At 42.0% G+C, this 22,423-nt stretch overlaps 1 protein-coding gene across 2 annotated transcripts in view; it reads left to right on the top strand.

The window, feature by feature from the left end:
- BLTP3B (bridge-like lipid transfer protein family member 3B) overlaps positions 1 to 22,423 on the top strand; it is a 51,321-nt gene that overhangs the window by 14,128 nt on the left and 14,770 nt on the right. For both annotated transcript variants that reach the window (XM_054167676.1, XM_054167677.1), the window contains 13 exons: positions 2,328 to 2,490; positions 4,077 to 4,115; positions 6,369 to 6,460; positions 7,312 to 7,501; positions 8,736 to 8,876; positions 9,428 to 9,598; positions 10,861 to 11,041; positions 13,465 to 13,548; positions 16,188 to 16,370; positions 16,473 to 16,591; positions 18,570 to 18,711; positions 19,789 to 19,982; positions 20,764 to 22,253. In XM_054167676.1, the coding sequence (XP_054023651.1) occupies positions 2,328 to 2,490; positions 4,077 to 4,115; positions 6,369 to 6,460; positions 7,312 to 7,501; positions 8,736 to 8,876; positions 9,428 to 9,598; positions 10,861 to 11,041; positions 13,465 to 13,548; positions 16,188 to 16,370; positions 16,473 to 16,591; positions 18,570 to 18,711; positions 19,789 to 19,982; positions 20,764 to 22,253 (3,189 nt within the window). The remainder of the gene's footprint in view (positions 1 to 2,327; positions 2,491 to 4,076; positions 4,116 to 6,368; positions 6,461 to 7,311; positions 7,502 to 8,735; positions 8,877 to 9,427; positions 9,599 to 10,860; positions 11,042 to 13,464; positions 13,549 to 16,187; positions 16,371 to 16,472; positions 16,592 to 18,569; positions 18,712 to 19,788; positions 19,983 to 20,763; positions 22,254 to 22,423) is intronic.

The following is a 22,423-nucleotide window of genomic DNA, read 5'->3' as shown; positions in this document are numbered from 1 at the left end:
GCATGGGGGTTTGAGCAGCCTGCTCTAGTGCCCAAATAGGCTAACTCTTTTTTTAAAACTATATTTTAAGTTAGGTTAAACTTAAAGTTTTAATTTGAAACTCAAGGTTTTCCTATTTTCTCAAGTAGTATGAAGTCATTCTGAAGTGCTGGAAATCTCCAACAGCCAAACAAAAGTGGAACAACCGAGTTTAGAAGGAGCAGGGAGCTGGCACAGGAACATCTAAAGCGTTGGCATCATCAGTGGAAAATTGGCTCTGGCCAAAGCAGGCAGACAAAGCAGATGTGGTTGCTGTATGTTACCAAGTGACTGTGGGGTTTGTGGAAACAGCACAGTCTCCTCCACTCATCAGTCATTTTCAAGCCCTGGAAGCAGAATGAAAAGTGCTGCTACTAGAGGTGCCCACACCTGAAATACTTTCTCCCAACTCAGCTGTTGTTTCTTGCTGTGGTTCTTGAGATGAAGGCTGTAGGCTTACAGATGGAGGTTTTCTTTGGTCTATGCTGAATGAAACATTTTTTCCTTTTGCCAACCACTGGAGAAGTAACAAATTCAAAGCAATACTCTCAGAAGGATTACCACAAAAAAGAAACAAAAAAAAAGTGAAAATGAGGGAACAGTCATGTTCCTTGTTGAGATTGCTTCCTCTGTTCTTAAAGCTTCTTGTGGGGAGGGACTGGCTCCTGTTTTGTCTTTTTGAAGGAAATCAAAGGTAACTCCAGATTGACTTCACTGTGTCCCCTCTCCTCCTTCGTGGTATTTTGGTGTCTTTCTTGCAGTGAAGTTGGGAAACCCATTTGTGTAATTCCTCAGGATTTAACTGTGAAGTGCCTGTGGTTGAGACCAAGATGACAGTTTCTCCAGGTTGAATGGCATTTCTGGTGTGGCACTGCAAAAAGGGAACCCTGAGAGGAACTTACTGCTCCGAGCACGAGTCTCAGCAGACTCTGTGTGTGCTGGGAGAATGTTCAGGCATTCACTGTATAAATGTGGCTTTAAAATCACACCAGTTGTGATTCTTAGGTTGACCCTCACCTAGAAAGTCAAGAGATACCACGCTGTGACTGCAAACATTTAATGGCTGGTTTTCTTCTTCTAAGAATTTGAATTAGCTGTGTCAGATGAGACCTGCTAATGTCTCATCTAGAGAAGGCTTTATGTTTTGCAGTTACCACTGTGATGTTTTACTGAGGCAGGTTATTCAGCCCTTCTCATTACCTATTGTTAAAAGGAGCAAAGAAGTGTAACCAGAGAACTGAATCGTTTGAAGACCTTTATTCCCCCATAATATTTCTAAGTGGAGCATTTAGAAGCACATTAGTTGTCAAGGAAAATATATTTGTCACTAGCCTTATCTTAATGTATTTTTGAATCAAAGGTCATTCCTCCTTGTTCCTTTCTTTATGTTTTGTAAGCCATAGAGAAACAACTGCAACACTTTTATAACAACAAATGTGTCTGGTATTATTTGCAAATACATTCTGAGTCATTTCTGGCTTGGTATAGTAAAAACAAAGAATTTGACTTTAATTAAACTGAACTTCTAATTCTGAACAATTTTCTTCCCCTGTGTACCTCTACCCCCAGATGTCTTGATCTTTGAGTGTACCTCTCTGTGATTAAACTGATGGGTGATGAAACAGTGACTTTATGATGTCTGGCTGAATGTTTCCCAGGAGTGATCAAATGGGTGTTTACATTTTGTCAGGCTGGGTAGATGCATTTCCAGACCTTACCATCACAAGAGCACAGTGAAGCAGCTGGACTGAGAAAATCTCTCATGTTTCAAGCTACACTTGGAAATTATTGAGAGCACAAGCTTGCCACCCTCTTCCCCATTCTTCTCCTGAGCATCTAGTTTAATATGGGCCTTATAGTTTGGTTAGGAATCAGTCTCTTGAATGGGGTGGAGATTTCAGAGTTGCAGCTCCTATGGCTTTCTTCTTCTTATCTTGTGGACAGACAAACCCCTTCCTTCTCTCTCAGTGCAGAGAGAGTGCAGAGTGTAATGCAAACTGTAGTGTTTTCTGCTACCTAATCTAGTAAAATTAGGTGCAATTCCTGCAGTTAAATGCTTTGAATCAAAGATTTTTGTATTCAGGGTAAATTAAAAATGAGAAGGGCACATTATAATATGTTTATGTATTTGCAGATGGAGTCAATGAGATGCAAAAAGCTCAGAAGGACAAAGCAATTCCACGGCACTATGTCTTTTCAGTGTGAAATTGCACCTAAGATGATTTCCTCACCCCAGACCGTTGCTTTAAGTTGTCAGCTCTGGTTGCTTCATATGAATTTACTTAAGGAAGGTACATGTTTGGTTTTAGGTTCACCAAAAATCTGTCCCCTGACAAGATCAACCTGAGCACGTTAAAGGGAGAAGGTCAGCTGACCAACTTAGAGCTGGATCAAGAGGTGCTTCAGAACATGCTGGATCTTCCCACGTGGCTGGCTATAAACAAGGTCTTTTGCAATAAAGCCTCCATTAGGGTGAGTATTTTATTGGGCTGGAAGGGTAATGAGCTAAAAGTTTGGGGGGTTCTTTCTGGTTTTGTAAACTTATCATAGTAGTATCATAGTATCAGTCAGGGTTGGAAGGGACCACAAGGATCATCTAGTTCCAATCCCCCTGCCATGGGCAGGGACACTCCACACTAGATCAGGCTGGCCAGAGCCTCATCCAGCCTGGGCTTAAACACCTCCAGGGACTACGCCCCAACCACCTCCCTGGACAACCCATTCCAGGGCTTCACCACTCTCATGGGGAAGAACTTCCTCCTCACCTCCAGCCTGAATCTCCCCACCTCCAGCTTCATTCCATTCCCCCTAGTCCTATCACTACCTGATATCCTGAGAAGTCCCTCCCCAGCCTTCTTGTAGGCCCCCTTCAGATACTGGAAGGCCACAATTAGGTCACCTCGGAGCCCTCTCTTCTCCAGACTGAACAGCCCCAACTCCTTCAGTCTGTCTTCATAGGGGAGGTGCTCCAGCCCTCTGATCATCCTTGTGGCCCTTCTCTGGACACCTTCCAGAGACTTAAAAGCAACTTTGTGTTGATAGAAAATTGTGATGAGTGCCTGGTCAAATTCTAGAGAAAAGCGAAGATGTTACCAGCAATCATTTGTTAACTACTTGTTGTTTCTCAGGTGATTATATGAAATACATAAGGAGAATTATGAAAATAAAGAGTGGTTTTAAGTTTTTTTTGTCTGAGTAGTCTGTTCTTTCATGTTCTGAATGGGAGGTAGAGATGAAAGATTATATTTGTCCATGCTAATTGATTTAATTTTTCCTTTCTTATTTTTTAATGTTTCCTCTTCTCTCTACCCCTCTCATTCTGCTGTTTTCCCTCTTGTTCCTTTCCTACTTAAAGAAAAACACCTTACTGAGGGATTCTGGTCTCTGTGGGAAAGGTGGAAGCACTCTAGAGCTAGCAGACATTGCTTTTTTGCTCTCTGTGGCTGCTAAGAATTGAACCAAGGCAGATCATCTCTCATAGATATATTAATAGAAGTGAATAGAAATGAAGCTATGACTTGGGTTTGACAGCAGTTACAATCAGGTCGAACTTTGGCACCTTTTCAGTCTTGGATTTCATTTTTTTGGGCCTTTTTCCCCCCTTTTTTAAGTTTTCTTTCTTGGTCCCCTAGTGGGAGATTGTTCTGCTTTGTCTGAATGCAGTGAACTTGATGCTTTGTTGCAGACCTTCAATTACTTGTAGGCCAATAGAGCAAACCTGGATTTTTATGTCCTTTTAAAGGAAAGAATGTGGAAGACTTGCTTTTCTGATGCTTGACAACTCAGCATTAAAGAGACAGACTGTTTTGCCCTTCTGATTTCCCTGTGCTCAGTGATAAGTAGATTTTGAAGTTCTGTTTTTAACACCTGAAAGAAATTTGTGTGAGCATGGATTTACTCTGCAGTATTTTCAGATTAACTTGGTGTTTTGAAAGTAGTGTTTTGAGTTCAGGAGTTTCAAAGAGGATCTGTATACATAAACCACATTCTGAACAAGTGCCTTGTTGTACTGTGTTTTTAATACTTACTTTGCTTTAGAATAATGTTTTCTCTTGCAGATACCATGGACAAAATTGAAAACACATCCCATCTCTCTGGTGAGTTCTGAGATCAACTCCTTGATATACTCTGTGTAGCAGAATTGATCTCAAATACGTATGTAGTTCTTTGACTTGACTCTGGAAATAACAGAACCATTAATTGGCTATAACTGAGTGTCCTCTGGGTAGCAGCAGATCAAGGCAAAATGCCTTAATGTTTTTGTTGGTAGGTGTATTTTCTTAATCTATGGCTTTGTGTGTCTTCACTGTAATGTTTGACTGTTAGCCAATTTCTGTCAAGTTTTTCAGTCACTGCATCTTAATTTGGATTCACCTGAAGGGCAGTTACTTGTCCAGTTAACTCTTACAAGCTCCTGCCTGTTGGTTGGAGCTTTTTTTCCTAAGGGCTTTGCTATTCTACATCCATACTCTGCCCAATGAGCTCAGTTACAGCAGGTTCATAGATTCATGGAATGTTTTGGGGTGGAAGAGACCTTTAAGATCATCTACTGCCAACCCCCCTGCCATGGGCAGGGACACCTTTTGCCAGACCAGGTCGCTCAAGGCCTCATCCAACCTGTTCTTGAACACCTCCAGGGAGGCATCCATTGCCCATGTTGGGCAGTCTGTTCTAGAGACTGGATGCACATGAGATTTAGAGGGTTTGTTGTACAGCCTAAGCTTCAGCTTGGATATAAATAGAATGTAAAATGTATAAATAGGACTCAACAGCAATTAGAAGTAATATTGATTCTTGCATTTGTTTAATTTTGCTCTTACTTCTAAGTGTACTAAGAAATATGGTAGCACCAGGAGTGATTAATTTGATGATGGTTGAACTTTCTTAATTGTGCCTACTGAGGAATGAATATTCCTTTAACTGCTGTGCTTCCCAGTCTTGCAGTGAATTTCTGAATGCCCTTGCAATTCCTTAGCTGTGAATCAGACTTGGGAAAGACACTTTGTTTTGAATGCTTGATGTATTTGCTAGTGACCCAGTTGCAATGTACTAACCAATGCCTGTACTGCTTCTTCCTGACACACAGAGCTTCAAGTATGGTAATGCTGAGGTGCTATGATTCAGTCTCTTGATTGTAAGGTGCAGCTGCCAAGTTAGGAAATCAGTTTAAGCTGTGATATTCTTAAAGATTACATACTTCACCTCTGGTAGCAAGGCCTGATTGTGGACTTTGCTTCTAGTGAATTTACTTTAACAATCTTTGAGGCTAAAGTAACTCTCAAGGTCACCTTTTTACATAAAGCTTTCCCTGAACAAGAACATTAAATTGATCATAAGAGTTCACTCTTCAATGGCAGACTGTGCAAGAGCCTTTTTGACTTCCAAAGACAGGTGAATTCAATGGCCTAAATGCCCAGCTTCAGCCTTTTATTACATCACTGAACTTCCACTGTTTTAGTAGGGATATTTTTTGGTACTAAGAGTTTAATTAAATAGAAATAGCATGCTTTGGTTGTACAGTCCAGTTTCAAACCATTGCTCTTTGTCCTGATAAACAGTCCCTCCCCAGCCTTCCTGTAAGCCCCCTTCAGATATGGAAATGTAACTGTAAGGTCTCCCCAGAGCCTTCTCTTCTGCAGGTTGAACAGCTCTCAGCCTGTCTTCATAGCAGAGGTGCTCCAGTCCTCTGATCATCTTTGTGAAAGTCCCTCCTCTGGACTTTCTCCAGCAGGTCTATGTCTCTCTTGTATTGGGGGTCCCATAGCTGGACACAATATTCCAGGTGAGGTCAGAGCAGAGTGTCAGAATCACCTCTCAATCTGCTGGTCATGCTGCTGTTGATGCAGCCCAGGATGGTATTGGATGCAATTGGCCTTTTGGAGCTGCAAGTGCACGTTGCTAGCTCATGATGCAGATGAGTAGCCTTAAAATCATGCCCTTTTCAGCATGCAATTTTTGAGTGTGTGTGTGATGGATAAATAATGCTCAGTGATCAAGAATTCTGTAATATCCAACATTTGACTGTGAGGATCCATTAGAATTAAGAAAATTTAAACTCATCTAATCAAATTGAAAAATAAACAATTTTCATAGGATCAGTGAGGTTGGAAAGGACCTCAAGGATCATCAAGTCCAACCTATCACCCAAGACCTCATGACTAACTGAACCATGGCATCAAGTCAAAAGTTTATGGGGAAGCTTAAGTGGTAAAGAAATGTTTTATGTATATTTCTTGTGTATATAAGCACTGTTTGTTGTTGGTTTGGGCTTTTTTGTCCTTCATATGTCATCTGTTTACTTTGTTACTTCTTAGGTCTCCAATTTGTTTTGTTTTGTTTTGTTTTTCAAGTCCCTGGATAAAGTTGTAATGGAAATGAGCACATGTGAAGAGCCACGTGCCCCTAATGGACCCTCTCCCATAGCAACTGCATCTGGACAGAGGTCAGTGATGCTGCTTGCATGGAATTGATCCCAGAAGAGTTTAAATTACTCACTTTGATTTACCATAAAACAGATCCCCTGGAGATTTCCAGAAGTAGGTAGGCTTGCAGCTTGCCTTTTCCATCTCTCTAGAATTGTATTTAATTTCTGACTAGTGGAGTTTTGCCTTCATTTGGTCTAAAAAAGAGTGTCAAGGGCTACTGGCTAGTGTGGTGGTTTAAAATTCTGTTTCCCTTATTGTATCAAACCAAATTATACTGAAAGATTTCACACACAGTCTACAGCCCCAAACCCAAGTAATTTGGTAGGGCAATCATAGAGTCATAGAATGGTTTGGGTTGGAAGAGACCTCCAAAGGTTATCTAGTTCAGCCCCCCTGCAGTCAGCAGGGACATCCTCAACTACATCAGGCTGCCTAGAGCCCTGTTGAGCCTTACCTTGAACATCTTAGGGGATGGGGCCTGAACCACCTCTCTGGGCAATCTGTTCCAGTGGTCTGTCACTTCCACAGTAAAGAAGTTTCTCCTCATGTTGAGGTGGTGCCTCCTGAGTTCCAGCTTTTATCCATTGTTCCTTGTCCTATCACTAAGCACCACCAGAAAGAGCCTGGCACTCACCCCTCAGATATTTACAGACATTAGTAAGATCCCCTCTCAGCCTTTTCCTCTAAACAGCCCCAGCTCTCTCAGGCTTTCTTCATAGGAGAGATGTTCCAAGCCCCTTCACATCCTTGTGGCTCTCCATTGAGCTTATTTTATGGTTTGTTTCATGTTGTATTTCACCTGCTTACCAAGTGCTTGTGTGCCCTTTCATTGGGTGTGTATTTAATGAGTTGTCATTCCCCTTTTTAGTGAATACGGCTTTGCTGAAAAAGTGGTAGAAGGGATCTCTGTTTCTGTCAACTCCATCATAATAAGGATTGGTGCAAAGGCCTTTAATGCTTCATTTGAACTTTCCCAGCTGAGAATTTATAGTGTAAATGCAAACTGGGAACATGCTGACCTCAGATTTACCAGAATACAAGAAGCTCAACGTGGAGAGGTAAATGTACCATCTTTTGCTAGCTTTTTCCTTGGTTTTGTGGTAAAGGAGAAGGAAGTTGCATTGCAGCCTTAGTCTAGGAAACATACTGTTAGTGGGGATGGAGACATTCAGTGCTCACTAATTCCAGCTGTCACCTAGGAACATAAGGATGTAATAAAAGTGGTGGATCAAATGCCTCACCTCTAGCAGAGACCAAACTGGTTGCTTAGGGAAGAGCAAAACCCCCTCCCATCTTGTAGCTTTTCTTCCCTCCCCATTTTTTTCCTATATACTGGGATTTAGCATTTTGAAACTTAAATGACACAACCTTCTCTACCAAAACAAACATGGTGTGCAATAACTGTGACCTTTAGTTTAAATGCTGCTTGTCACCTCTGCCTCCTTGGGAACTAGCTTAACATTTCTGTGATATTCTGGAAGTAGAGAGAAGCATCAGGGCTTAGCTTTGTGTAAGTGGAACAAGAAGTGACTTCAGTTTGTTCTGTTCATGTGACTGCATGGAGCATATACACGAGTGTGAGCAGGTACAGACGACACATGCACGTGCTTAGGTGTAAGTGAGCTGTCATATGCCAGTGTTCACTGGTGGCCAAGAAGGCCAATGGCATCCTGCCCTGCATCAGGAATGGTGTGGCCAGCAGGAGCAGGGAAATCATTCTGCCCCTGTACTCAGCACTGGTTAGGCCACACCATGAGTCCTGTGGCCAGTTCTGGGCCCCTCAGTTTAGGAAAGATGTTGAGTTGCTGGAAGGTGTCCAGAGAAGGGCAACAAAGCTGGGGAGGGGTTTGGAGCACAGCCCTGTGAGGAGAGGCTGAGGGAGCTGGGGTTGCTTAGCCTGGAGAAGAGGAGGCTCACAGGAGGCCTTATTGCTATCTGCAGCTACCTGAAGGGAGGTTGTAGACAGGTAGGGGGTGGTCTCTTCTCCCAGGTGACCTGTGACAACAAGAGGACACAGTCTCAAGCTGCACGAGGGGAGGTTTAGGGTGGATATTAGGAAGAAATTCTTCACAGAAAGAGAGATTGGTCATTGGAGTGGGCTGCCCAGGGAGGTGGTAGTCACCATCACTGGAAGTGTTTAAGAAGACGCTGGATGGGGTGCTTGGTGCCATGGTTTAGTTGATTAGATAGTGTTGGGTGATAGGTTGGACTCAATGATCTCAAAGGTCTATTCCAGCCTGGTTAATTCTGTGTTCTGAAGGTGTTCTCCTCTTTTTTTCTCTCTTTTTAAAGGTTTTGACTTTTAAAGAAATCAACTGGCAGATGATCAGAATAGAAGCAGATGCAATCCAGAGTTCTAAACATGAAATCATGAGTGCTCCTGTTCGGCTGATTACTAACCAATCCAAAATTAGGGTCACGCTTAAAAGAAGGGTAAACTTGGAAAGCTTCTTATTCTTTATTTAGCTCATTTTTATCTCAGGCTCTTCATGCATACATGTACATAGTACAAGTTTTAAGTTTAGGCTACAAAAAATGCAGAATTCCAGGAGATAAATTTTTCATGTCATCTGATCAATGGATTATGTGTGGAGTGGACAAGGAACACTGCAGGCAGAATTTGAAGATGAAGGCCTTGCATAGGTCCTACTGCTGAAATCATTTGATCTGCAGTTGTATTTATGATGGTGCACATTGTCTTAGCTCTATAGATCCAGGCAGTATTTACATTTCTTGACTTTAGACAAATGCATCAGTTTAATGTCCCACCAACAGTGAGGCATAAATATACTGTCTCTTAGGCCCTTTTTAGCTAATGAGAGGAATGCAATTTAAAATATGAAGTGTCTGTTATGTTTGTGGAAGACATTTGGGTGTTGGGTAGTGTGTTTTCCAGTCAACTTCTCTCCCTCCTTGCATTTGATAGAAGAAATGTCAGAATTTAATGGACCCATTTGACTTGTTTACCTTTTTTTATCCTGCAGTTAAAGGATTGTAACGTGGTGGCATCAAAGCTGGTTCTCATTCTGGATGACTTGCTGTGGGTTTTGACTGATTCCCAGTTGAAAGCCATGGTGCAGTATGCCAAATCTCTTAGTGAAGCCATAGAGAAATCAACAGAACAGAGAAAAAGTTTGGCTTCTGAAACAGCACAGGTATGATAATTGATTGTCTCACTCATGTCTACAACACAGCACAGAGTGGTTAGTTCTGCTGCTTTATTTTAGGGAAGGCTGAGTTCCTCATTTTCATACATCAGAAATTACAGTAGTGTGAACCACTTTATTGCACAGGATTTTGTGTATTGCTGTTACCTACAGGAAAAAAGAAAGTTGTGTTTCTTTATCCTTGTGCAGAGTCTTCAGACTTCTGCATTTACTTAACAGTTGATAAAGTGTTTGGTCAATTTGCTTTCCAAATGTTTTCTGGATTTGAATGAAAACACACAAAACCAGAAAAATTGAGACACACTAAGGTAACCTTAATGTGTGGCTAAGTATAGTTGCTACCACATAAAATGAAATTAAACTTTACATTTCAATTTCTTGTCCAGTTTGGTTTTATGGCACTGCAAAATTAGCTTTTAGGAAGAGCTTGTTGGAAAATACAGTGAAAGATAATTCTACTTGTAACATATTTCTGCTGGCATCAATGTGATATTGGTGCTGCCTTCTCAGGTGAATCTTGGTGGTCTTTCAGCACATACAGCAGACTTAGACCAGCTGGGCTTTGTGAGTGTTGTGGGGAGGGACTTCTTGTCTGTGAAGAACAAATACATTGATAAAAGATAGTCCTATAAAAATTAATTAATAAGACTGAGTCAAGTAGGTTGTATAGAATCTCATCCAGTAAAGGTAGTAAACTCAAATGGAGCCTTCAGTTCCTGTGGTAGCCCTGATGGTTTATGATGTGATTTGATGGTTTAGCTGCAGTATTTTTGATGGTTAGGTGTAACTGAGCAAGGAGGTCCTGCTTCTTCAGTTTCCTGCACTTGCATCTCTCCAGTTCCCTGATACTGGCACCAGTTCACATTTGATTGTACAGTGAGGAAGTCTGGGGAAATAAACTACCAGAAATAAGCCTAACAAAAAATTGCTAGTTTTCTGCTGGTTTAATTCCCTGAACAGCTTGCAACAGAAGTTAGAGCTGTGGCAGTGCTGCAAGTGACAGGGGTGCAAAGGGGTGTGGGGGGAGAATGGGGGATGCAGTGGCATTGCCTCTCTGTGACACTGGCCTAAGCTCACCTGAGCTTGATCCTAAAACAACACACTTAAATCCAAGTAACAATCCAAGGTTAATGCATGTGGTATACAGATTTTTCCTTATTTCAAGGGCTTGCTTTGAGTAAATGAAAGGATACTTATGCTTGAAAGAAAGGATAAACTTTATAAATCAGTCTGACTTTGTATTTTTTCAGAGCTCTGCCCCAGCACCCAGCTCTCAGCAGGTGAAAGCACAGCAGACAACAGCAGCACCTGATCAAAATGATGCAATAGTAAAATTGTTTAATGATTTTGATGTGAAGGAAACTTCTCATCACTTAGTAATTTCCCATTTGGACCTACATATATGTGATGATATCCATTCAAAAGAAAAAGGTAACTTTGTTATATTACAGCAGCATGCCTGTGAGCCATAATCACCTTTAGAGGACATTTTGAGGAGTACACAGAATCAGGAATAAAATCATAGAATTAACCAGGGTGGAAAAGACCTCAGAGATCATCAAGTCCAACCTATTACCTAATACCTCATAACTAACTAAACCATGGCTTCAAGTGCCATGTCCAATCCTTTCTTGAACACCTCTAGGGATGGCAACTCCACCACCTCCCTGGGCAGCACATTCCAGGGGCAAATTACTCTTTCTGTGAAGAACTTTCTCCTCACCTTGAGCCTAAACTTCCCCTGGCACAGCTTGAGACTGTGTCTTCTTGTTCTGGTGCTGGTTGCCTGGGAGAAGAGACAAACCCCTACCTGGCTACAGCCTCCTTTCAGGTAGTTGTAGAGAGCAATAAGGTCTGCCCTGAGCCTCCTCTTCTCCAGGCTAAACAACCTTCTTTTTGGTTGGAAAGGATCTCCAAGATCATCCAGTCCAACCCTCATACAGTGATGTTAATCAGTAGTCTTCCTTCATTTTAGAGGAATATTCAGAATGGTTTTCAGTGTCTGTACACTCTCAGGATAACATTTTATTATGAACTACAATTACTTTAGAAGAAATGCAATGAAAACCACTATGACTGCTAGCAGCTTCAGTGCTTTTCCTGTCTTCTAGGAAAGGATTCTGTCCAGTCTGATTGTTACTGCTGGTTTTTTTTGCTTTTCTCTTCTAAGTTAACTGGGTTATAAAGAGTGCAGTGGCTGAACATGAGCCTGCAGTGTGCCCAGGTCATCAAGGAGGCAAATGGCTTCCTGGCCTGTATCAGGAACCGTGTGGCCAGCAGGAGCAGAGAGGTCATTCTGCCCCTGTACTCAGCACTGGTTAGGCCACACCTTGAGTCCTGTGTCCAGTTTTGGGTCCCTCAGTTTAGGAAAGATGTTGAGTTGCTAGAAGGTGTCCAGAGAAGGGCAACACAGCTGGGGAGGGATTTGGAGCACAGCCCTATGAGGAGAGGCTGAGGGAGCTGGGGTTGCTTAGCCTGGAGAAGAAGAGGCTCAGGGGAGACTTTATTGCTCTGTGCAACTACCTGAAGAGAGGTTGTAGCCAGGTGGGGGTTGGTTTCTTCACCCAGGCAACCAGCCCCAGAACAAGAGGACACACTCTCAAGCTGCACCAGGGGAGGATCAGGCTGGATGTTAGGAAGAAATTCTTCCCAGAAAGAGAGATTTGCCATTGGGATGTGCTGCCCAGGAAGGTGTTTAAGAAGAGCCTGGATGAGGCACTTGGTGCCATGGTTTAGTTGATTAGATGGTGTTGGGTGATAGGTTTGACTCAATGATCTGGAAGGTCTTTTCCAACCTGGTTAATTCTATTCTAGTCTAACATTACTGTGGTTTGAAATTGTCAGTGTACAGCCTGCTTCTGTAGTACTCTTACAAGACTAATAAAAGAGCAGTGCTCTTTGTGTTGCTACTTTAGAGGATTTGGTATTGCTGTACTCTGCAGGACATGGAAAGAGCAGAACAAGTTTTCTGTGGCCTTTATAATTTTGTGTAATGCTTGTACTTCTTTATTTTCTATTAATGAAAGGCTGTTACTTATAATTGCATTTAGAATCAGAAAGAAAAAGGTGATGACACTTCTTACATGCTTTCAAAAAGTGATCAGAAGAGACTTGATCTATTGGTGTGTATGCAAAGGAGCTGGCTAGTCACTGAAAAAATTGCAGAGGCATACAAGGTCTGCTGAAGAAAAGACTGTCAAAAACATTATGTTTTAGCAAATTTATTTTCTTAATTAGGCAAGACACTTGCAGAGCAGCAGAGCAGAAGGCTCACTAGCTAGAGGTGTAGTCTCTTACATGCAGTCTATCTACTGCAGTTGGGATTTACCATCCTCAGTGAAGTCTCTTTATTGATCCTTTATTCTTGGCCATGAAGTTTAAATTTAGCAGGGGAAATAGCAGAAGAGAGGACTCTAAGAACAGCTCTTCATTTGTCAAATAAAATAAAACAAATTCTTTACAGTATTCTTGGAAGTAAATGTTGATTTTGAGTGCCTTCTCCTGATAGTATTTTCAGTGTGAAAAAGCTTTTTGGTTCAGAAAAACTGCAGTAATATGTGTGTTCAAAGAGATGTCTTTACCTTTTTTTCTTGGCAGCATTTAAAACAATTTGCAGTTTGTTAGCAGTGGCCAAGTACAGAACAGGGAGTACTACAAAATGATCTGTAGAAACCAGTCCAGATTACCTGAATGAAAATGTTGAGGGAAGAGAATGAGGTGGTAAGGAGAGCCTGTAAAGAGAAGAAAGAAGTAGCTGTGAGGAGGTGTTTGAAGGAATGCAGCATGAATGTAGTAAGAGCTGACTGACTGCTAAGCAGAATGTCTGCAGAGCTGACAACTGTTGTGTTTTACAGACTCAAACAGACGTGTTACAGGAGGGGCCATGCAGCTTTCCTTCAGCTACTTAACAGTGGACTATTACCCATTTCACAAAGCAGGTATGAAAGGGAGCGTGTACTGAATTACCTCTGAATATAACCATCTGGTTTGCATAGTAAAAGCTTTGCTTGTGTGTGCAGATGCACCTGGCTTGGATTGTCATTTTCTGAGCATTTCAGGTACCACACCTTTTGATTCCCTTCTGCCTGCAAAAGCAAACAACAAAAGCAACAACCTGGGAACCAATCAAATTTCTGGGAGTCAGCTATTTTAGGGCAAGCAATTTTCCTGCCCACTGTTCTGTTGGGTCAACATGAAGGTGTTTGCACATATCTGCCATGAAAAGAACTGTGTGTTGACAGAGGAAGGCAGTTTGACAGATTGAGAATTCACTAATTGGCTATTTGCAAGAGTCAATCTGCTAGCTGTTTTTCTTTTTCCCATGCAGAAGTCAATCATTTTGTCTGTTTCCAAGTAATGCTTTGGGGTTTATTTTCGCTAAACACAGAATCCCAGCGTGGAGGAAGTGCAATTGTTTAATAACAATTCCTTAACAAAAGGCTGCACAGATGTTAGCAATTTCCAGCAAGCATTGCATGCAAATCCTTGCTGGTAAACATGTTTTGCAGAAATCTACAAGAAGGAAGAAGTGGCAACATAAGTTTGCTGTTTAATTTGAGATCAAAGGCAATCCACTACAGCACAGGGACTTTTAGTTGGTGGAGGACTTGGTCATGCTTTGTTTTGCTTTTTACTGTTTTGGAGTGATTATCCACATACATTAAAGGTGTGAATGTGCTGTGGAGTCGTAGAATGTTAGGGGTCAGAAAGGACCTCTAGACATCATCCAGTCCAACCACCCTGGCAAAGCAGGAGGGACAGATCACACAGGAATGTGTCCAGATGAGTTTTAAAAACCTCCAGAGGAGACTCCACAGCCTCTCTGGGCAGTCTTTCCCAGTGCTCCAGCACCCTCACAGCAAAGAAGTTTCTCCTCGTGTTGGGGTGAAACTTCCTGTGTTCCAATATGTACCCATTGTCCCTTGTCCTAGCACTGGGCACCATTGAAAAGAGCCTGGCACCTTCATCTTGACACCCACTCTCCAGATACTAATAAGATCCTCTCAGCCTTCTCTTCTCCAGACTAAACAGCCCCAGTTCTCTCAGTCTTTCTTGACAGGAGAGATGTTTTAAGTCCCTTCATCATCCTTGTAGCTCTCTGTTGGACTCTGTCCAGTAGATCCCAGGCTCTCTTGAACTGGACAGCCCAAAACTGGCTCCCCAAAACTGCATCTTGCCTCATATGCTCTCCTCAGAGAAAATGTAGAGAACCAGGGAAGTAAATGGCTTGTTTCTCTTTTTGGCATAATTCTTAGCCAATTGGAACCATGCACTGCAGGCTCTTGGAGGAGCATATGAGAAACTCACTGAGAATGATTTCCTGTAATCGATACATGGGACATAAATCCCACTGCATGAAACCAAAGATGGAAAAGATCATCAATCCTAAGTGCAGTGTTCTCCTGCATTCCTAAATAGTGCTCTCTACACATATCTTTAAAGTAACACAAATCCTAGGTCTTACTAATGAGCTGTGACAAAAAGAATGCCAACTGTAGTTGTGTTTGATCTAACAGGTGTATGTGTGGAGGGGGAGGGAACAGAAAGCTGCTTTTCCCTCTCAAAGAGGTTGTCATTTTCTCAGTGTGCTATGAAGGATGTGGCAATTCTATGACCAAACTCTTGCCACAGAAGGGAGAGTCCCTTTACTTAAAGGTGAAGGAGCACATCTTAATCCTGAGAGTTCAAAGGGAGCCGAGTAGGTATCATGCCTCTGTTATCAGCTGATGTGCAGAGCATTCCTACCCTGAGGCTGAAGCTCTGCAATATTCCTTATTACTACTCTGGAACAGTGAGCGAGAGGGAAACAGCTGGAGGAAACAGCTGTATGTTTCTGTGAGTGTTACCAGACTTTTCTGGGTTTGTAGCAATCTGGCCTATGGAACATTTAGAATAACTCTTGGCTTTGTCTTCTTGCAACTTATGAATCCTTCAGGGAAAACCCCTCAACAATTAACTGTTTTGAAGATTGCTTTTGTTGGATTGATCTATTATTTTTGTCTAGTTATTTTTGTAACAGACCCCACCCAGAAAGACTCTGAACAGAGTCCTGAGGCATAATTGCTGTAGAGTAAACTTCTAACCTACTGAAAACCAAGCCTCCCAACAGCAGGTTTTGTGGATGTTCTGACATACAGCATTAATACACCATCCAATTTCTCTGGTCTGGAAATGCTCAGTGGTGGTTTTGAGCACTAGTCAGTGATGTTAAAAGGCAGGTGGCAATAGTATGTTGTTTTCTTAGTGAGATTGTGAAGCAATGAGACTTGTTTTTATGTAATACAACTTCTGTTTTAATGTGCTGCAACTGTGCTGTTGTTGTAGAATTACAGCATGCAATGAGGTTGTATTTGGAAGGAGAATTGTGAAATTCTTCCAAGGCCAAGTTGGATGAGGCTTTGAGCAACCTGCTCGAGTGGAAGGTGTCCCTGCTCATGGCAGGGGGTTAGGATCTAGATGATTTTTCATGTCCCTTTTAGCCCAAACTATTCTATAATTCTACAAAATAGTGGAAACTTCTTATACAGAAGCAACCTTTCAAAGGAATGAATATTTCCTCCACTCCTCTTATTTGCAGGAGACAGCTGTGATCACTGGATGCATTATAGTGATGCCACTAAAACCAGAAGTGGATGGGCCAAAGAATTGCTGAATGAATTCAAAAACAATGTTGAATTGCTAAAGCAGGCTGTGAAGGACCAGGTCATAGATTCTCCTCCCATGTCACCACCTGCTCTCTCTCCCCAGAACCTACAAACAGGTACTTTGTTTGCATTACTAATGCTGTAATTCCATGAAATGTTAAAACTATTCCACCAAAGCCTGTTCTTCTCAATGATTCCATCACTATTCTTTCCTACAGGCAAGGAACAGATACCGAAAGGAACATCTAGGGCTTCCTCTGTATCTTCCCAACAACCAAAGGGCAAACTGATGTCTAGTCCTATTGTGGTTAGACTTGCAGATTTCAATATATATCAGGTACATTTCTTCAAGTTAGTAAAACTCTGGGGCTGCTTTGCCCTTGACTGTTACATGACTATGTTTTTTTTAAGGGACAGTTCTGAAGCCCACTGAATTTAATAGAAATCTTCCCATTCATTATTGGTTGAGACCTTTATGGGCCTGCTTCTGCTTTGTTCAAATTGGTGGCTATTTTATCAACTTGTTAGGAGATGATACCTTATCACAACTATTTGATCCTATGTTTTGGATTGAAGTTCTACTGGTCCCCAAATCCTTGAATGAGAAGTTGTAGTTGCTGTCCAGATTCACTCTTAGCAGATAGGAGGCAACTGGGACAAAGCAGAATGGTATTGATACAGGAGGAGCTACTCTAAACTTCAGGTCCTGTTAAAAATGCTTAGTGTGTGCCCTTAGTCATGCTGACTTCTTGCCCTTGTTCCAATTTTCAGTGCTTTTTTGCCATGTCACTTCTGGTGGAGGAGGAGGTTGCAGCTTGCCTGCCAGGAGTCTTCATCTGGGTTTGAAGTGATTTTAATAGTGTCAGTGTTTTCATTTGCCTTATACTCTTCATAGCATCATAGAATTGTTTTGGTTGGAAAAGACCACTAAGATCATGAAGTCCAACTGCCAACCCAACACCACCATGACCATTAAACCATGTCCCAAAGTGCCACGTCCATACGTTTCTTGGACACCTCCAGAGATAGTGACTCTACCACCTCCCTGGGCAGCCTGTCCCAATGTCTGACCACTCTTGCAGGACAGAATTTTTAACTTATATCCCATCTAAACCTCCCCTGGCATAGTTTCAGCCCATTTCCTCTTGTTCTATAACCTGATAATAGTGAGAACAACCCCCACCTTACTCCAACTTCTTTTCTGGTAGCTGTAGAGAGCAATGAGGTCTCCCCTCAGCCTCTTCTCTAGACTAAACAACCCCAGCTCCCTCAGCTGCAACTTCAGATGCTTGTCTCCTCCTCCCTACACAAACCCATTTTCAAATTTGCACTTGTCATTATTTCTGTGCAGCTTACAAAAAGCTGTTTTTCTAAATGGATTTATTATTACTTGGATTTTTATGTGTTTGAATACAAGAGATGTTTGCAGCTTGAAAACAGTTACATAGAGTGAAGCAGGCTTATAAAGGTTAGGTATTCATTCTTGCCAGTGAAACTAATGCAAGCAGATGTCACCAAGTATTCAGTATTCATACACTGGCTAATTTCAAACTAGCAGTCTGGCCTACCAAGTGCAGGAGGAGGGAGCCTTCTTTTGCCAGCATGCTTTTTAAACTAGGTTCCATTCCATGAAATTTAAGGTCCACTGTATATCAAAAGGTGATCTCCTTCTTTCATAATTTACATTGGAAGAAACAGAAATGGAGGATTACTGTCCTACAGTGTCTTGATTCCCCTGTGGAACAGACCTTTGGGCATAGCCAAGCACACAGAGCTCTGCTGGCTGCATGCTGAACACTGCTCAGCATAGCACAGTTGAGAGGTGGCCCATGTACTGGAATCTGTCCTTAGGACAGTACAAGGACTTCCTAACACTAGTGTAAAGAACTTAACCAAACTTATTTGTCCCTTATCACCTAGATATGGGAACCTTTTGAACAGACTATGCAAATATACCACAGCCCAGCATGATTGCATTTAAAGGAGCTGTAGTGTTTGCAGTAATGATAAAAGATCATTCTAGGCTTCTACTGAATGCCTTTGAAAGTGACCTGCTGCCTCCTGCCTTGCAGGGAGGAAGGGGATCTGGCACTGTTAATGTTGTGTAGTTTTCTTGTGAAACTGTTCTGTGTGCATCGCTTCTACTGCAAGGCAACAAGGTGTTGCTCACTGTCAGCACTTTTGTGTAGTTGGGGATCTACATCTGAGAGCAGTGGAGTCTTACCCTACTAGGGGCAGTGCCTTGCAACTACAGAATGCTTAGGAATTCATGGAAATGTCATGTATTAATGACAGGAATCTTCTCTGTGTTACAGGTTTCCACAGCAGACCAGTGTCGTTCTTCCCCTAAAGCTCTGATCTCTTGCAATAAAAAGTCACTTTACCTTCCTCCAGAAATGCCAGCTATTCATATTGAATTCACTGAATATTACTACCCAGATGGGAAGGACTTTCCTAGTAAGTTGGGTTTGGTTTGGTTTATTGTGTTTGTTTGAGTTTTGTTACGTGGTTGGTTGGTTGGGGGCTTTTTGTTTGCTTGTTCATTTTGTCTGGGGTTTGTGTTTGGAGGTTTTTTGGTCTGTTTGGGATTTTTTTTTTTGCTGGCTTTTGTTTGTTTGTTTTGCTTGGGGTTTGTTTTGGCTGTTTGTGGTTGGTTTGGTTGGGGTTTTGTTGTTGGCTGGGAGGTTATGTTTTTTTTTATACCAAACCATTAGTTTGGTGTGATGCTATCTTTACAGGCTCATTCCAGGTTGACAGCTGGCAATAGGGAATGGCTTTCTAAAATGGAAAGAGGACCACACTGCTCCATTTCCACTGTGCTTGTCCTCTGAATAGTTTTTCATAAACGTGGTTTTTAGGCCTGAAAAACACTTGCAGCAGTTTACTAACATGTAAATGACACTCCTACATACTTGCATTGTTTATGCAGTTCCACTGGCTGGCCACATTAAAGAACTCAGTGGCTACATAAAAGAACTCAAGCCATTGCAGTAGTACCTAAGATGCAGTGGGGATGTGCTGGAGTTATTTTTGTTAATGTCTTCTGGGGCTGGCCCTGTTTTATATGCAGAAATGTCAGTGGATTTCTTGGGTACAGGACTTGAGGACAGCAAATCTCCTTGGTCCTGCCCTTCCTGTGTAATGAGGACATTCTCCCCTTCTCCTCAGACTTCATTCTATTCTAGTATTGGGTTTTGCATTCAGAAATTGAGTTACTTGTTAGGAGTGAGAGAAAGAAGCATCTCTTTAGGTATCCCCTGCCATTGTATTCTTCCTTGGGTCCAAAGGAGTAGGCTTCCATTCTTTCTCTGACATAAAATACTCATAAAATCTAAGTTTAAAAATGTTAAAAAAAACTCAAAACAACTACACCCCCCCAAAAAAAACCAACCACAAACTAAAAGCCAACATCAGCAACAACAAAACAATAAAGCCAACCAAACAAAACACCACAAAAACACTCCACAAAACCAACAGCAAACAACCAAGCCCTAAACGTTTTACTCATTCTCCTAATTCTGTTTTCTCTTTTAGTTCCATGTCCAAATCTGTATGGCCAGCTGAATGCTTTACAGTTCACCTTGGATGAGAGAAGTATTCTTTGGCTAAATCAGTTTGTGCTGGATTTGAAGCAGAGTCTTATTCAGTTCATGGCCATGTACAAGTTAAATGACAATTCCAAATCAGATGAGCATGTTGATGTCAGAGTTGATGGACTAATGTTGAAGGTAAGCTCTCACTGAGGAGGGGTCTTGTGGTCCCTTGAGAAGAAAATACTTTTATTCTGAGAAGCTGTTGGCAAAACATCTTAAGAATGGAACCAACAGTAAATGAACTAAAGCATCTTAAGAGTGAAACCAACAGTAAATGAATCAGGAAACCACACAATAAGCAGCACTGGTCTGGAAAACTGTCCAGAATATGGTTTGCAGACAGGCCTCTGTCTACCAGATTACTTCATCTATGTCCTAGGGGTGTTTTGGTTTTGTATTAAAAGACCTGAGTGGGAGTATTAACAAATTATTTCACTGTGTTCAGTGAAGCTGACATAGGAGAAGAAAAAAAGATTGAACACCGAAGTAAGAATAACTGGCAAACAATTCCTGGTTCCACCAGTACCTGGAGGGGGCCTGCAAGAGGCCTGGGAGGGGACTTTTAACAAGGGCCTGTTGTGATAGGACAAGAGGATTCCCTCTTGAGGATTGAAGCTTGAGGAGGGCAGATTAGGCTGGAGATTAGGAAGAAATTCTTTACAGTGAGGTGGTGAGACACTGGAACAGGTTGCCCAGGGAGGTTGTGGATACCTCCTCCCTGGAAGTGTTCAAGGCCAGGTGGAGCAACCTGGTATAGTGGAAGGTTTCCCATGGCAGGGGAACTGGACCTAGATGATCTTAAAGGTCCCTTCCAACCCAAGGCATTCTATGATTCTGTGATTATTTTGTTTCTTTAATTGCATACCTTCTTAATCTGCATATTTCCAGCTAGGCAAAACATATTTCTCTCTTGCAGTTCATCATCCCATCTGAAAACAAGCCTGAAGTCCATAAAGATCAGCCCCGTGCGATTTCCATTCAAAGCTCCGAGATGATTGCTACAAATACGAGATGCTCACCAAACTGCAGACATTCTGATCTAGAAGCTTTGTTTCAGAACTTCAAGGACTGTGAATTTTTCAGTAGGACTTTCACCACTTTTCCCAAGTCCCAGAAGAATTTCAATCTTTTGCATCCCATCTTCCAGCGGCATGCTCACGAACAGGACACTAAAATGCATGATGTTTATAAAGGGTACATCATCCCCAAGTTGAACAAATATGCACTAAAGACATCTGCAGCTACTGATGTCTGGGCTGTGCATTTCTCCCAGTTTTGGATAGATTATGAAGGGACAAAAAGCGGGAAAGGCCGACCGGTAAGCTTCGTGGACTCGTTCCCGCTCTCCCTTTGGATTTGCCAGCCAGTAAGGTTTGCCAAGTCACAAAAAGAGCTTGTCTCACATAATCAGACCCCCCTGAACATTCCAAAAAGCGAATCCTGTGATCTTGCTAATAGACTGCAACGTAAAAAACTTCTAAGGGAGTATTACAGCAGTGAGACAGAGCCCTTGGCCAACGGCATTCCGACGTCGGACGCTTCAGGAGTGCTTTCTGAGGGCTCTTGCTCTGATGCAGATATCCACGTTCTTGTCCACGTGCAAAAACATGTCAGCATGCAGATCAATCATTACCAGTATCTTTTTCTCTTGTTTCTCCATGACTCTCTTGTATTACTCCTGGAAAACTTAAGGAATGATGTAGAAGCAGTGACGGGAAAACCTGCAGAGCAAACAGATGTCTGCATTGGGATCTTACTGAAAAGTGCAGAACTTGCCTTACTGCTCCATCCACTGACTCAGGGAAACCCTTGTAAGTCTCCAGTTGTGGAAGAAGGAAGTCCTGTGGCATCAGAACTCTCCCCTCTGGGAAATGGGGAAACTCTTACTTCAGAGAGTAAATTAGTTGGCAGTAAGATGCAAACTGGCATTACTAATTTTGATTATGTAAATGACTCCAAGCCTCTGAATGCTGAAGTTAATAAAGGGATTTTAATAGATCCTCTCCTGTTTAAATCAGAGAGTAGCATGGATTTTCAGAAAGGAGCATCCTTTTCAGATGATGCATCCGATAAAGGTTTGGGGGATACAAGTGAAGGAGGAAGCAGTGGACTTTTTAGTAGAAGTGATTCAGAGGAAGTCTGTGGACCCCTAAGTGAGAAAAGTAGCTCACAGCCCAGGGATTCAGCATCCATTTTTAATAAGAGAGAAGATTCTACTGAGTTTTTCACTGATAAAGAGGATGACAAAAACACATTCTCAAACAAGCTGAATGAACAGGAAGGCACAACTGAAGGCTCTCCTAACCAAGGTGCTGACTTGGAAACAGAAACTGCCTTAGAATCTGAAGAGCTTGAAATCAACAAAGTCACTTCAGTTAGAATGTTTGCATCTCAGCCTTCATCAAGGTAAAGAAGACTTAATAATAGATAAAATCATAACATCCATTTTGTTGCCATTTAAAAACTTTTATCCCTCTTTTTGGCCACATACTTCTAGTGTAGGTCAAAAAAAGCTGCATCAGGGAGAGAGAGAGCACTGGTGCCTGGAGAGGAGGAGGCTCAGGGGAGACCTTGTT

Source organism: Dryobates pubescens, chromosome 15 (assembly GCF_014839835.1).
Source record: "Dryobates pubescens isolate bDryPub1 chromosome 15, bDryPub1.pri, whole genome shotgun sequence".
Lineage (NCBI taxonomy): Eukaryota > Metazoa > Chordata > Aves > Piciformes > Picidae > Dryobates > Dryobates pubescens.
This window is presented reverse-complemented; position numbering and strand designations above follow the sequence as displayed.